Source organism: Siphateles boraxobius, unplaced genomic scaffold, assembly GCF_051911475.1.
Source record: "Siphateles boraxobius isolate OS27281-9 unplaced genomic scaffold, OSU_SipBor_1 41, whole genome shotgun sequence".
NCBI classification, from domain to species: domain Eukaryota; kingdom Metazoa; phylum Chordata; class Actinopteri; order Cypriniformes; family Leuciscidae; genus Siphateles; species Siphateles boraxobius.
Window position 1 is genome coordinate 22,976,453 of NW_027509042.1, and position 17,212 is coordinate 22,993,664.

The 17,212-nt window shown below is 35.1% G+C and overlaps 2 protein-coding genes across 3 annotated transcripts in view; one reads left to right on the forward strand and one right to left on the reverse strand.

The window, feature by feature from the left end:
• ntn1a (netrin 1a) overlaps nucleotides 1–6,619 on the forward strand; it is a 74,899-nt gene extending 68,280 nt beyond the window's left edge. For both annotated transcript variants that reach the window (XM_077198961.1, XM_077198962.1), the window contains one exon: nucleotides 4,957–6,619. In XM_077198961.1, the coding sequence (XP_077055076.1) occupies nucleotides 4,957–5,285 (329 nt within the window). In that variant the 3' untranslated portion in view covers nucleotides 5,286–6,619. The remainder of the gene's footprint in view (nucleotides 1–4,956) is intronic.
• A 1,652-nt stretch (nucleotides 6,620–8,271) lies between these two features.
• The window catches only part of stx8 (syntaxin 8), an 82,696-nt gene continuing 73,755 nt past the window's right edge, over nucleotides 8,272–17,212 (reverse strand). The window contains exons 7-8 of the mRNA XM_077198963.1: nucleotides 16,502–16,603; nucleotides 8,272–8,918 (exon numbers count right to left, since the gene is read on the reverse strand). Coding sequence (XP_077055078.1) covers nucleotides 8,854–8,918; nucleotides 16,502–16,603 — 167 coding nt within the window. The 3' untranslated portion in view covers nucleotides 8,272–8,853. The remainder of the gene's footprint in view (nucleotides 8,919–16,501; nucleotides 16,604–17,212) is intronic.

A 17,212-nucleotide genomic window follows, 5' to 3' on the forward strand; every position in this document is an offset into this window, starting at 1 on the left:
CTTCATTCTTTATCCAAAGCCAAATTCCCTCGAGTCCCCTCAGTGTTGGTATATTGTAGTGACGGCTTACTTGGGGCTTTCAAGAAGAAAGTCAAAGGATCAAACAGGAGGAAAGGCCATCAGTGAGGGGTTTAGGGGAGGCTGCGTTGACGGACAGCCCAGCAGGTATTTCAGCCCAAAGCGGATCAAACCATGGCAGTGTGACGGGCAGAAGGGACCGGAGTGCTCACAGATATCCTCATTAAGGGAAGCGCATGTCCCTGTCCTGCATTCCTGGGGGCAGCAGGCCCTCTCTTGTCCATGAAAAGGAGCAGATGTGCAGCCCTACAGAGGTGGGGCTGTTTCGCCAGTCAAGCGAGACCCCGTGGAACTTAAAGAGCTTAGCAGGTTTAATAACAGACAGAGCATTTTAACAGCTCTTTTGATTCATTTCAGTCAGCATACACTGAAAATAAATTAGTATAGGATTTCATTTGAAACAATTTTCGGTAACACTTTATTTTAGTGTCCTTGTTACATAATGTTACATGTACTTACACTAGTAATAACAGTAAATTATGATTAATTACATGCAACTAACCCTCAACCAAATCCTAGTCCTACCCAAACCCTATAGTAAGTACATGTAGTTGCTTAATATTAGTCAGAACTTAAATATATAAGTACACTGTAACAATGACACCTGAAAATAAAGTGTAACCCACTTTCATCTTTTATTTACAACAGCGAGTGTTGAAGAGTTTAGGTAATTTATTAATGTCGAATAAAACACAATAAAGATTATTTGGGTATAATTATAGGTATAATTTTAATAGTTTTGAATATTGCTATATGGAAATATTACCATATTATTATATGGGTTGCTGTCAAATTAGAGTGTCCACAATAAAAAAAAGAAAATATTTATAAATATTTAATTTAAAACATTTCAATAATTTGCAGAAAAAGTATTCACATATTTTCCTCACGCACTGTGTACACAAATTCATCATTAAAACATTTTTATATATCTTTTTCAATGTTAAAAGTTTTTTTTTATTCATTTATAAATACCATTACATTTTTGGGGAAATCACACCATGACACTTTACAAACTGAACTTAAATTGCCTCACTATTATAAAGTCAGATATTTTGAGAGACTTAATTGACCTTGACAAAAGGGTATGCAGGGGTTCTTTTGAGTAAAAAAAAACAAAACAAATATCAATATACACCACTAAGCACTGTAGTAGATTTATTTTATTTTTTCAAATAATAATAAAACTGTAGTTCAGTCTACTTACGGTTTTCTTTTTTTTTTAAATCCATTCTATTAATACATTAAATGATATCAGGAAAGTTTTTTCAGCCTGATACATTTTATTTTATGCCCCCCAAAATATCACAATGCATTTTAATTCAGAAAATGCTAAATGCTTATCATATGTTTATTCTATTCACTATACGTGTGAATTTAATTTGTGATAACATTTTTTGTATACACTAAAAAAACTAAGACTAAAAAAAATAGTGTTGTCATTGACCCATAATGAAATGTATACTTTGATTGAGCTGGATACTATTACTTTAAGCTACACAAAGTACTTATAATGGCCATGCTGTGTACTTGTAAAGATGGTATGTGATAAATGTAATAATGATTGAAAAAGCTTATGCGTTCCAGCCAAAGACATGATTTGATGGATAAGAAAGTGTTTATGCCTAATATACCCTTGTATGATTCAGGGTCTATTCAGGATGAAAAAAAGCACCAAAAAAATAAATAAAAATTTTAAAAACCCAGGGAATCCCCACAGCGTATAGAGGAGGTCTGGCACACAATGGTAGTAGCATCTTACATGATGAATACTCAATGCCATCACCTCCTGCAGACCGGCTTTGCATGTTCTCCTTTCTACACTGCCATTACTCATTTAAGACTCATTTAAGAATTTATCCAGATAATATGGTCCCCCGCTGACTTCAATTTACAGTTGTCCTCAGTTATGGAGAGTTCGCCAGCTCCCCCTTAACTCAAAAGTGAACAATCTAGGATAAACTCCCACATTCTGAGCATTAAACCTAATCCACTTTCCTTCTGCCTTCTTGAGCATCAGGGGGGCTTTATACAGCAGCACGGGGAGAAATGGCTAGAAAATTGGAATTGAACTTGAAGATGGAGTCATCTAAAGACTTGTGAGGGGAATCAGGAATTTCGTTGCATGATATTCACAGCCTCATGCCTCAGTAACACATTACCCATACAACACCACAGGAATCCTGACCACAGCTGGGCCACAGACATGTTGTTATCAGTGGATAAATGACTTCCACCTTTCCAAATGGTGACAGTTTTTCATAAAGTTAAAGGTTTTTGGATTTCATGATATTCTCACTTTCTAGTGTAATTAAAGATAAAACAAATTTCACCGTTATGTTGTTCCAAAACTGTATGATTTTTTCTTCTTCTGCGGAACACAAAACGTACATTTTTGAAGAATATCTTGATACGAACTAAGGCAGTTAGACTCAAAAATGATAAAAAAAAATTTTTTTTATAAATTCATTCAATAGTTTTGTATAGGAAACAGACCAAAATTAGTCATTATTCCTTGAATCATTGAGGCATTGAGTTGAGAGTCAGATCAGTGCAATTCCAGAACAAAACTTTCAGACAGGTTATGTGAACTGCATTAAGAATTTCACTGAAAAGATCACACAAAGGAATGAATCGTTTATGAATAGTGCATTGCTATGTCTCTCATGGACAAGCTATAGGGAAAGCTGGTCTATCAAGAAGTGAATAACTTACATTTTTGTGTTACTCTCACAAAGCTATAAAATGGCATCAGCAGATTTGGAATATTGTTAACATAATAATTGTTCATTTGAGTCATATGAACCAATTTAATTCACTCATTCACTTTGATTATAAGGAAAAGAACATCCAGGATATTCTTCAAAAATGTCTTCAAAGTCATACAGGTTTGGAACAACATGAAGATGAGTAAATAATAACAGAATGTTTATTTTTGTGCAAAATATTGCTTAAAAAAATAATTACAATTGATTTCAGTGTATTCATATTTTAAACCGAATGTGATTAAACAAGCAATGATATGTTGCGATTTAACTTATTAAACTTATCAAAAATAAACTTAAGCATTTGGTTTCTTCTAATAAAGTTTTAAAATTTTTGGGGCTATTAACTCTTTCCCCGCCACTTACAGAAACTTAAACACATTCAAGTGTCGATAAAAAAAAGAATGCATTTTTAAAAGCAGAGGTTATGTTATTTCTTTCTTTATTTCTTTATTTTATATATTGCATGTTCAGATATTCATAAAACTAAATATTCTGGGGGCCATGAAAAGTTTGTGAAAAATATCTAAAATGCTGGTGCTGGCTGGCAACTTAAAAAAAAAAAAACTGGTGAGGAAAGAGTTAAAGAACTCGCATCCTGGCCCCCGATACAACTGAGAAGTCGAGAATGAGAATGATGATGTGGCGCAAGATATAAATTGACTCCTGTAAATGTGAAAATCGATCCTTGTATTAGAATTAAATGAAACTCTTGAAAAATGTGGATTCTCATAAGCGGAGTGTTTGTAATCTGGGGTTAAATGTTCTATATATCAGAGGGCAAAAAAACATGCATGGTCTGCATGGCTCTAGCCTTAAAAAACATACAGACAGCGAGTAACGTATGTAAAAAGTGTAAATGGACAGATACTTAGATCACCAACCATAAGCCTGTGCGATACTGCCTCAATCTGCAAAGCATTACGCGGACAAAATTAAATCTACCTGTTTTGCTGCTCCTTTTTGTCGAAGTCACCTTACAAAGCACATTGAAGGCTATTAATAATGAAAGGGGAACAGCATGAGTCTACAGGCAGTTTAAGCAGATTTTGGGGATTCACACTTGCAAGGATTGTCAAATTGCGGCAGGGTTTGAGTTACATGCTTTATTCGAAGGCACTTTAAAGCAAAGGTTGACCTGCATTGCTTCAGCAACTGAGACGATACAAACGACTTAATCAGAATCAGAGCCAGACTGAATCTGCAGCAGAACTATCATTTCACTTGTGGCTGTAAATTCAGATATTTGGGTAACACTTTACAATAAGGTTCATTAGTCAACATTAGTTAATGACCTTATTTAACATGAACTAAGAATAAACAATACTTCTACAGCATTTATTAATCTTAGTTAATATTAGTTTCAACATTTACTAATACATTATTAAAATCAAAGGTTGTATTTGTTAACTTTAGTTAACCCAATGTGAACTAACATGAACAGCTGTATTTTTATTAACTAACATTAACAAAGATTAATAAATACTGTAACAAATGTATTGCTCATTGTTAGTTAATACATTAACTAATGTTAACTAATGGACCTTATTGTAAAGTGTAACCCATAATTGGCTCAGTGTGAATATATGTATTTATTCAACAAAGATTTTAGGATAAAATGTACTTGCAGTGTACACACACACACACACACACACAAAAGATGGGGGGGGGGGGGGGGGGGATTAAAAATGAAGAAACATTTTAGATTTCACACTATTTCTTGGCCACTAATCAGGACATACAAAGTATTAAGTAATTCATGTATTTATTTATTTATGCAATAAAATATTTGTATTAAATGAGAAAATAGGAACTTTTTCACTATGGTCTCAGACTTTCAGACCTTGTTGTGAGTAAGGTAACATTACAATTATTTAAATGGGCAAACTTAAAGTTTAACATTTGTTTCATTCAGAGATTAATTTTGTTAATGACACATGCATTTAAAAAGTACACAAATAGTCCATGTAGTTTCTTAATTTACACTGCTTAAAATAATTTTAAATGACATGTTTTCATTTGAATTAAATAAATGAAGTATTTTAAAACACCACAGTTAATAGTGGAAAAAATAATTCTGTTTTATTTGATTCTTTTCTCTGTTATCCTACAGCTGTTCAGGTCCACATCTTAAAAGCAGAAAAAGCCGGTGAATGGTGGAAGTTCACCGTCAACATCATCTCTGTCTACAAACAGGGTGAAAGCCGAATCCGCAGGGGAGACCAGTTTTTGTGGGTCAGAGCAAAGGACGTGGCTTGCAAGTGCCCGAAGATCAAGCCCGGCAAGAAGTACCTACTTCTGGGCAATGACGAGGATTCCCCTGGACAAAGCGGAGTGGTGGCAGACAAGGGCAGTCTGGTCATTCAATGGAGGGACACTTGGGCTCGAAGACTCCGGAAGTTTCAGCAGCGGGAGAAGAAAGGAAAATGCAAGAAAGCATAGTGAGGGGAAAGGAAAGAGGTGGCCATCCAGAGCTGGACAGAGAAACAACAGACGAGTGGGGGATGAACAGATAATAAGGGAAAGGAAGAGAAGAGAATAAAAAGAGGAACTGAACATCGCTGCTTTGAATAAAGGCATGAAGACAATATTAACATTTTGTTTTTAAAATAGGAACCTGTGTGAAGGAGTTCACGATGCAGTTTTCATTTCTTATTTGTTTCCTTCAAGATTTGTTTGCTGTTTGCCAATTTTGCACCTGTGTCCATTATAAAGAAAGGTATTGGATTATTTGTTAAATGGCTTCATATTTCAGATCCATTTTGGCCGGTTTTGAGAATCAGATTAAGCTGTATTTCATATTCTAAAACAATTTTTTCAAGGTGAAAAAAAAAATGTAAACAATATTTAAATGAATAGTTCTTAATTAAGCCTCTTCAATAAAAAAATAAACACATAAATAAAACATTTTCAGGAGTGAGGTTTAGCATTTAAAAATTCATATGCTCTAACTTATGCATAATGCATAATGGCATCTGAGATGCCAACATTTCAGAAATGTCAATTCTGTTTTCGGTGGGAATTTTTAACATGACAGACATCAAAACAAATTTTGCTCTTCTTAAGCCAATTTATAATGTTCTTTTTTCAAAATCTGAAAAGTATTTTAGTTTCACTTTGTAACAACTGCATGAAAAACATGCATTATGCATATACTGGTGCAAATTATTTTTTTTATATAATTAGTTCATTCAGCATTATTAGTTGTTGCAATTTTCATGAAGTTGTATGGTTTAACATTATCATTGAATTCAGATCAAAAAAAGAAAAATACCATAACATGTATATTTCATATAACACTACTAATTGTTTTTAAGACTGGTGCTGCTGGGTTTTCCCAAACTCTACAGACTCTGAAACTGTCCCAGCAAATGCACGACAAAAGCAAATCAACAGTTTCTGTTCAAAGTATGTTTCTGATTGCCTTTTCATCGTAGGCGTCCCGCAGTTCACTACTTTAAGGTTAAAGAATCATCTAACAATTGCTGAAAAGAAGTAGCGCCTATTTTCTTCAACAGTCCCCACTAATATAGACTACATTTGGTAGAATTGCGGATTTTTCTTTTTTTTAAAACAATGTCTGTTTAAGCCATGTGTAAATCTAGAACTTGCCTCACTTATTTACAACAAGAACAAAAATCTGTACTCATAATTGTTGAAAACTGATTTATGATCTATAAAAATGTAATGGCATGCTTGTACAAACCCTAAAATAATTAGCATGCATTTACAATTATTTTTGAACTTGGAATAAAACCACCATGTATATTTTTGTATAAGACATGATGATTGAGGTAGATGACATCATTTCGTGCTTTATTTGATTCAATTGTTTATAGTCCAGACATGGGCGATGATCTTTTTTTTTTTGTTAAAACAACTTCAGTGCGACGAGTCCAGTGTATAAACAGGCCTTTTTGTAAAAAAGTGTTGGTAGAATGGTGTGTATAGTTAGTACTTTCCTTGTGTGTAAAACAGTATTTAGAAGTGTACGAACTACCTTTAACTAGTATTCATGAACTAGTATTTAGTTTTGTAAAGCGACAGCATCTCTCCTTTTACACATTTCTTCATTCATATAGGGTCTGTGAATGTAGGAATGCATGTACAGTAATGTTTCACTACAACAGAGAATTCTCTTCACTGTGAGAAACGCTGCTCACACACACACACACACACACACACACACACACACACACACACACACACACACACACACACACACACACACACACACACACACACACACACACACACACACACACTTATTTTGTTACTGATGAGACTGAAGTCTCCAAAGTACAGCTTTTTCGCTGATCTTTGAGGGGTCACTTAACGTTCGTCTGTCCGAAATAAACTGCAAGAACGCAACATTTCAGTATCAAATACCAAAAAAAAAAGAAAAGTAAAAAAGAAAAGAAAAAAAACTGATTCAATGAACGGTTTAGGTGTGCAGTACTTATCATCTTAACTCAATGATTACTTCTTGTAAATGTACACAATGTATGACATACAGATATTTATACATATGATGTATTTACCGGTTACAAACAATATTCGTAATACCACATGTAAATGTATTTTGTTTGGCACTCAGTATCTTAGTGCACACTCCTTTTTTATTTGAAGTATTACAACGATGTAAATTTATGTTCAGTTTTTATTTTTCGCAGCAGTGGAAAGATGCCTCGTGTATTTGACATTACCAGTAGACCTTACATACATTGCTTCTTGTTCATATTATGAATTGTAAATTTAGCTGTGGCAAATACAAGACGTCTGCAATATTGTTTTACAATGCATACTAATATATTATGGTTATTATAAGAAAATATTTAATGACAAGACATTGTGGATTTTTTTCTTTTTACATCCTTTTGCCTTTTTTTGTTGTTTGTTTTGTTTTTTTGTATGTTTTTTTTACAGTTTGTGGTTGTTTAGATGGTTGTGATTAAAATCCAGAGGGGAAAATAACTACTGAACACCAACCTGGTAGAACTACATTCAGCATTCATTTGGAATAAAATCTCAAAACATTACTAGAGTGCTTTCTCATTAAACCCCCCATCCCCTCCCCTGCTTATACATTTGGCTTAAAAAAGTAATAAATTAGTATTTATTTATTTAATCGTGTACATATTACAGTAAAGATTTAAGGAAATAAGAACTGAGCATGCAGTGTAAAAAAAAGTTGCTGCCTTAAATTTAAGTACAAGTGATTTAAGGACTTAAGACTTAAAAAAAATAGTTGACTCTTGTATAAATTATATTAAAAAATATATATTTTGTTAAAGCAATGTAAAAATATGCTGTCAGAACTTATTGATCATATCATTTTTTACAGTGTGTGCCAAATATTAAATAACACTAATAAATACATTTGCGACAATTTTTGCAAGATTTGACCAATGAAACAGTTGAGACCAGGTTGTGTTAACTATATTTATTAGGTCACATTTTCAGGAAAAAAATTATAATAATAAAATACAGAAAAGTGTTGAGAAAAATCACATATTTATTAGAATTATTTCTACTTAAAAAATTGAATCCGAACTGTAATGCATTTGAATAGACAAGGAAAAAGAAGTTCAGAGCTTGTATATTTTAACCCAACAGCGGAGCTGAAGATTCTGTATTGCATTGTGACGCACAGACCTCGTTTTCATGAAGGATACGGATCATTTTCTTCACCGCCAAACAAAGAATTTAAATAGGTTTTCCCCCCTTGGAGCATCTCATGGTTATATTCATAATAATATTCAAAGCTCTTTTCTATTTTTCTTTCCATTCCGAATCCTCCTTTGATCATTATCTGAGGAGCGAAGAATTTCAGTTCTTTATAGTGGTCCATTCCCTGGCTTTTACCCAGTCATGGGTTCCATTACTTTCATAAATGCAGAAGGGGATAGGAGAGGGGTTTGGAGGGACGCGTTTACGCGGAAGCTGCGCGTATCCCTCGTTTAAAACACTCCGTATCTGTGCTGTCTTCTCTTCAGAAACATCTTCTTCATTACTTTTGCCAAGCAGCCACGACAACGATGGCGATGAGGAGAAGAACAATCACCACCCACATCCCTGATTAAAAAACACACACAAAACATCTTAATGAACCAACACTCTTTGAGCAGAAGATGCCCTAACAGAGATGTGCATATTTAAATTCATCATTTGCTGATCTTTAACACATGTGCATCCCTACAGCTGCACCGCAAAAAACCTTCAGATCTGTTGTTTATCCTTAAAAATGTTCATTTTTGACTAGAAACACTTCTAACTGTAATTTTAATGGTCGATTCATTTTATTTCATTCATTATTTGCATTTTTCATGTATTACTCATTCAAATAAACAGGGCTTGTAGCCCTGTGTATAAATTAAGCTCAAGATCAACACTCTAATTGAGGGTGAGAATGACAAACAAAATGTGCTGAAACTTTCAGTGATGCGTCTGCCTTTCATTAGTCCTTCTGATAGTCAAATTTCTCATATGCTCTGTGTCACTAGAGGAATTCCAGGAAGGTGTTGGAGAGGATGTCTCATCTCCTGTGAGTCACTTACATCAAGCAGAACATGTGTTGCAGATCCGCTATTACAAAACCGATAGTTCGGACTCGGATTAAATGAACTAATCGATCCTCAACTGTGACTGAACATCCTACATTCATTCTACATATTCATTAGGCTTGAACTACTTACTGGATTAATCAAACTGAAGTTTTACAATTATTAATATTAATACAATTATACTTTAGAGCTTTTCATTACCTGTCCTTTCTATACACAGGTTAACCTTTTCAAGGTTAAATTTAAATGAATATATTTAAGGGTGATTCTTCAATCTAAGGCTGATACTTTAAAATCTTTTAAAAACCCACTATTTTTCTATCTATGTTAGAATATTTATTGCGGCTTAAAATCCTCAACATTCAAGTAGATTTTGGTACATTGTAATGTGGAATTTGATATTGTCTGTGATGGTAATGATTTTTCACTTTTTGTTGGATATTAGATACCCAATATCCTATTGGATAACACAAACAGATCATATTAGAATCAGATCCAAATTAGGTCTATCAGTTATTTAAGTTTGAATTTACAAAAATTAAACTAAACAATTTCTGAATGAATATGCTCAAATACTCACTGAATTGCTAATAACTCCTAATATACAGTAGCTACACATCAGATTGTTATGTAAAAATCTTAAAATTAATTATATTTCTGATCTTCAAACTGTCAATTACTATACAGTAATTAGAAATAAAAAGATTTTTTTGTCTAAATCTAAAAAAAAAAACATTTAGCATGACGGTAGTGACAGAAATGACAAATATTAGGGACAGCAAGTCTTGTTTTATTAAACAAAGAAAATAAATACTGTATACATCAATTCCAAATTAACTGGAAATATGAGGTTAAAATAATATATATATATATATATATTATATATATATAAAATTATATATATATATATATATATATATATATATATAGAATATATATATAAAATAGAATTTTCCTGTTTTTTTCCTGAACATCACAATTAATGAATTTTAAACGTATTAAATAAAATGTAATTGTTTAATTTGAACAACTTAGGTAAATAGACAATAAAAAATTACAGCTAATAAAATATACCCTCTCAAACTACTACTTTTTTTTCACTCTCTCTAAAATCTTCCTAGAATTTTTTTCAAGATCACGAATCACTCAAGATTCAAGATTTGTCTTAAGTCTAACTTCAGTCTTTCCTTTGTTTGTGCAAACTCCACAACATAGCAGACATGCCATTATCTGCCACGGAATTTCAAAACATGCTTATCTCTGCTAATCAGACAGGATTTTTGACATATGCGCTGTTCGTCATGGACACTGGCTGGTACTGTATTTGCAGTACTTTAGTTTACATTTCTCTCATAGTTTGGCTCGGTGGCTGTGCGTTCCCAACGGAGATCATAGCGCCAGCTGGCCGACACTGAAGCACAGGGTAAAAGGAAGCCGTGCTGAACAAACTTGCACTGCTATTATGAAATACCACCGATCTACCAAAGCCTGCTGCGGGCAGGGCATGAGTTAGGAAATAACGGCACACAGCCGGCAATTGTCTAATTTTTTTTTATTTATTTTTTACTGTGACAAGGAACAATGTCACAATTTTAGTGAACAGACCCCCATCCACTGGAAAATGACAGATTTAACAGAAAACAGGCAAGAGAAGTATATAGAATATACGGTCAACCAATCTTCACTGAACTGGTAAACCTGTAGAAAACCATTTAACATGATGGAAACACATCTCCCAACGAACATAATCTTTTTTTTTTGTATAAAATGCCAAATGGCGAAATGTCATTCAGATTTAAATCAGCCTAAAGAGAACTGTGTAAAACAAACTCTCATTCACACTGTGAGACTTCTACGCTTTAAAGTGACCTTCACACCCAGGCTTGCCTGTTTGCTCCTCTTTTTCACCTCTGAGAAACTGTCACAGTCCTATAAGCAATCAAATAAGCTTTGTAACCCAATCACGCTGCCCCAATGACAACAATAATATTTGCTAGATAAATAGATTAGTGTGCACAGAGGGCAGAAGACCTGTGAGGCCACCCAGGGGCAGAACAAAGGACACGCATTCTTCCCAAGTGTCCTTTATTTATTTAAAATCAAAGTCGAGGGAGAAAAAGAGAACGGCAAAACTCTAAACTTCAACTTGTCAGGGGATAGAAGATTCCAAACAAAAGATGGGCCTGAACTGTATCATTTTTTGAACAGATGATTTTGATCGACCTGTCAATGCTGTGACTAGTAGTTCCTTTTTTGTCTTTTCATGGTTGTAAAGTATTTAGTTGTAGAATGTAAACAAATTAAAAACGAATTACATCAATGAAATAACATCAGACTTCATACATTCCAAAATTATGGCACATCTGGCTTTTAATTTAGCATTTGGCTGCAGCACTTATGTCCACATTTTTGATGTAAAGATGTCGGTTGTATTCCAAGCTGAAGACAAATGCTCTATATCTATCTGTACACTATCGTTCAAAAGTTTCGAATTATATATATTTGAAAGAAATTAATACTTTATTTCAGCAAGAATGCGTTTAATTGATCGAAAGGGACAGCAAAGAGATTTATAATGTTACAAAAGATTACTATTTCAAAAAACTGCTTTTTTTAAATGTTCTATTCATCGAGGAATCCTGAAAAACAACAAATCAGTTTTAACTAAAAAATTACGTTACAATAATTTATATGATGTACATTGACTTCTGATTATCATGTGACTAGAGTAATAGCTGCTGAGAATTTGAATATGAGAATAGCAGCTTTGCTATCACATGAAGAAATTATATTTTAAAATATATTAAGATAAAAGCATTTTAAATTGTATTCATTATTTCACAATATTACTCTTTTTTTCCGCCCTGTATTTTTTATCAAATAAATGCAGTCTTGATGAGAACAAGAGACTTTAGTGCCATGTAAAAAAACTGTCGTTCTTCCAACACAGCAAAACAGTTTTCAACTAGCTGGATGATTAATTGTAAAATAAATAAATAATATTTGGTATAAACTATTCTAATATTGAGTGTCTGAAATATATATACAGAAAATTACTGTAGACACTTAGACAAAAAATATGAATTATCAACAATCCTCTTCTAGAAAATACAGTATAATATGAACACCCATATACGGTCTGAAAATAAGATTGACACAGGAGATAAATACTGTATAAACCTTGTGTGCCCACAGGAGTGAGAGATTAGACAGCTGGAGAGACCTGGAAAGTGTTGTGGCATGTTATATTTTTCAGCAATTTCTTTCTACGAGACAAAGACAAGTGTCAAACAAAGTTTGGAAACGTGAGGAGTGAAGTGAGTCAGGGAACAGAAGTGGGGTACGGGCGACAAGGCAGTGAGGAATTTTTCCATTCATCAACCCCTCCTCTTCACCCCCCTTCACAGAATACATGAATATGGTTAGGTGTTAAAAGCAGACGTGGGACAACAAGAAGAGGGGTAGAGAAATAAAGGAGCGAGAAAGGGAATCAATGCAAAACTCGGCGACTCTGGCCTCCAGCTCTGGGATCTGCAAACAAACTTTAGTCTGTAGAGTCCTCTGGACAAACAAATGGAATTATGTGTCACATTAGAGAAGCAGGACAAAGCGCAGCAATGCATTTATTTCCAAGAGAAATTCAAGACGGATCTTTATAGGGCAAGCAGAAGAGATGTAGTTAAACTGGCTCTCACTAATGAAAAATGATCCGTGATATTATTAACACCCTGCACACGATCATGGTTATAATAAAATTAATTCACGATCAATTCCATGTCTTCTACGAGGAGCTTATTTAATAAATAATGTCTTGATGTAACTTGAGATAGCGAAAATCCCTGTAAATAAGTGTTCTACTGGCAAGTCATCTCTCTTAAAGCAACAGCTCTCCCAAAAATGACAATTTTGTCATGCATGTTCGACATTTGTCAAGTGTAAAGACAGTAGCACACAAAAAGGTTTGTAGTGAGAGCGGATTGGTTGAACATCTTTCATCACCCAAAGACACCAGAATTAAAGTTAGTTAGAAAATATGCCAACATTTACTCAAGATTATGTTGTTTCAAACCCTTACGACTTCCTTCCATGGAACAAAACAGGAGTAGAGGTATGACTTTCTTTTGAGGAAGAAAAAGATCTTTAACAGAATGTTTAAGCTGGTCTTTGCACCAGATTTGACAGCCCCTGACCACTGCCCACTTTCACTCCATGAAAAAAAGAGGCCTAAATTTCACGGCCTAAATTCATACATGAGGGTGAGTAAATAATGAAAGGATGTTTGGGTGAAGTATTCCTTTAATGAAGAGCTTAATGAAGACAGATACTTTGTGTTTGCTGCTTGAATATACAGACATGCTTCAACCTTTACCACATGTGAAATGATTTAAGTGTTTCAGACATGGTTGGCATGCACAAAAAATTTGAGAGGCTGTAGTCATTGATCACATCACAGAAAATGCAATTAAAGGAATAGTTCACCCAAAAAAGAAATTTCTGTCATCACATACTCTGCTCCAATGTCGTTCTAAACATAATTTAAATACTGAAATTAGTTATCTTCCATGAATCTACAATAAATGCAGACTGGAGCTTTTAAAGCTTCAAAAATAAATACAATCTAAATAAAAGTATCATAAAAAATAGTATATTTAACGCCTTCCGAAGCCATGTGATAGTTTGAGATCACAGAGTCAGTGAACAGATCAGTCCAATCCATGATTAATCTAGATCAACCAGTTCATTGAATAGATCTGACTAAAAATATCAATTTGTTTATAAATTAGAAATTGCTGCTTCTCTCATGAATGCACCAAAGAGACCTAGGTCAAAATATCAAAGATGTCAAAATCTTTATTGATAAAAAAAACACAAAAAGGTTTCTCTAAAAAGCTTCTGTGTTGTGATACATCGAGTGAAACGAACAGGTCCTTCTGTCCACCCTCTCAGCACTGGGCATCACATCACTCCACCTTGCTGGGTTGGATCTTACCTCACAGGTAGGTTTTTGTGGCTGGGGGTATGGAGGGCACATCAACTGGTCATGGGAGTTCCTCAGGGATCAGTTCTTGGCCCTCTCCTCTTCTCCATATACACTACACTGCTGGGACCCATTATACAGGCATATGGTTTGTCCTACCATTTCTATGCTGATGACAAACTACTTTTCATTTTGACCAGATGATCCAACAGTAGCTGCACAGATCTCAGAGTGCCTGGCGGACATCTCGGCATCGATGAAAGAACATCACCTACAACCCAACTTAGGAAAGACAAGAGTTTCTCTTCTCCCCTGCCACTCGGACTGTATAGCACAATTTAACCATCCAGCTACGTTCATCTACAATAATCCCATCAATTTCGGTCAGAAATCTTGAGGTAATCTTTGATGACCAGTTGACATTCAAAGACCTAATGCAAGGACAGCAGGATCATGCAGGTTTGCACTGCACAACATCAGGAAGATCAGGCCCTTCCTTAACGAAGCGTGCTGCACAACTTCTCGTCCAGGCCCTTGCCATTTCTAGGCTGGACAATTGCAATGCTGTTCTGGCTGGACTCGTGTCCAATCAAAACTCTATAAATGATTCAGAACACAGCAGCAGGACTGGTCCTCAATGAGCCCAAGAGAGCCCATGTCACACCTCTGTTTATCTTTCTGCACTAGCTACCAGTTATAGCTCGCACCAAGTTCAAGGCATGAACCGTTCAAATGCTTGCATATAGAGCAGCCATGGCCTCTCCACCCTCCTACCTCGCACCTTACGAGTCTAAAGTCCTTCCAGAAGCCTGGGGTAAGTAAGTGAGCGAAGCCTCATGGTACCTTCACAAGAGGCGCAAAATCACTTTCCAGAACGTTTTTGTCCATTGTTTTTCACTGTTGGAATGATCTTCCCAACCCTATCCGGAACACGAATCCCTGTCAATATTCAAGAATCAACTGAAAACTCATCTCTTGAATCAGCACTTAACTGCATCCTTCTGGGAAAAAAAAACCCCTGTGCTTTCACTATTCTTTAGTTTCTCCCTGTTCTAGTCTGTACTATTCTAAAAGATGTCTAAAACCTTGTATTACATGCACTTCTTGTGTTTATTGCCTCTTTATGATGAATCGCTTGTATTCCTCATTTGTAAGTCGCTTTGGATAAAAGTGTCTGCTAAATGAATACATGGAAACGGATTATCCAAAAGAAAATAATGCAGGCGGAGTCTTGATTCTATCCTTTGGTTGTTTTTGCAGACAAAGTGACTGGAAAAGTCCAACATAAGTCACCGGAGAGAAGTCTGTCGTTTCACCGGAATATGGAGTTATGTCATTTTGATGCAAATGAAACATGCAAGGATGAATTGTTCACAGTAAAATCAATAATCTGCATTTAGAAAATAAGTAGGGTGACTTTACATGTCATGCAGACTTTAAAGCTAATGAAAGTTGAATGTTTTTCCATCATGAAAGTTGAAAATCCAGTTTTCTTCAAGTTGTATAGATTACTTTTGTTAAATTTGTATGGTGCTTTATTTTGAAGCTGGACAGCCCTAGTCCTCATTCACTTACATTATATTGAAAAGAGCACTTATGAAATACTTCAAAAACTGACCTTTTGTGTTCCATTGAAGAAAGTCAGACATAAGTCTGAAACATGAAGGAGAGTAAATAATCACAGAATTTTTTTTTTTTTTGATGAATTATCTTTAACATACAAACAGACAAAAGTAGACCATAGAAGAAAGTACTCTGAAGTATACGGTTGTAAAATAATGTCTATCAGAACTTTCCAGAAATCGGTGAAAATGACCCCTCTAAATGTCTCAGCCTGATCTCACTGCTGCTCCAATAACAAACTCACAGATCACATGCAGATGGCCCTGTAAGAGCTCACAGCACTGAGACCGACCATAATGTGCAGATCTGACTTTGCCATTTACAGGCAGTGTGCTTTAATCCCTTCAGTTCTGAAGACTGGTCTAGATGCAGTAGGGAAGAGAAAAGGGACAGAGAGAGAGATGGCCGTAAATCTGAACGATAGACAGACTTATTGTTGCCGGGCTCTTGATGCAGAGTACATAAAACCAGGGCTATGGTGGCAGAACACTCACCACATGAAGCGGACTTGGTTTCCAACAGCCTGACTCTGTGCGTCTCGTTTTTGATGCGACTGTCCGTCTTGTCCACCAGCTGAGTAAGGTCATCGATGATCTCTGAAATACACAACAAGCCAAGTCAGTACAAGAGATCATCATTGTCTTCTTAGTGCATGATCCTAGAGAGAGAAAGAATGATATACAGAAAGAGAGCAGCAGGCAATATGTGAAAGTAATCTCCTGCCGTCGTTTTGTGGTATGTATGTGGGATTTATAGTGGCCAGAAATGTGTGGGTTGTGTATGTGCTGGTGGCTGTGGCTAAACCGCACACCATCTGAGGCCTGAACGATTGAATTAGTAGATCAATGTTTGCCACATCTGTATGATTACCACAAAAATATAGCCACAAGTGGCAACAACTTGTGTCCAAGCAGACTGGACCACAATTGCAAAACCAGTCATATGGATGCAATTGTTGTGGATTGAAAGTTCTTTGATCACAGTTGCACAGTTTTGAGAATTTCCTTAAGTTATAGCGCCCCCTAGTTCCATAAAATTGGAGAAAAATGAGGCATGTATGCTTAGAATATTGTAAAGCTCATGATAGCAATCACAAGATGTGTTCCAAACTTTCCTGATCAAATGCTTGCATCTTCTGAAAGTGGAGTGTAAGAAGTTTCATTAAGGTTTTACTTTGAATACAGGTCCATTGGAAAAATAAATGG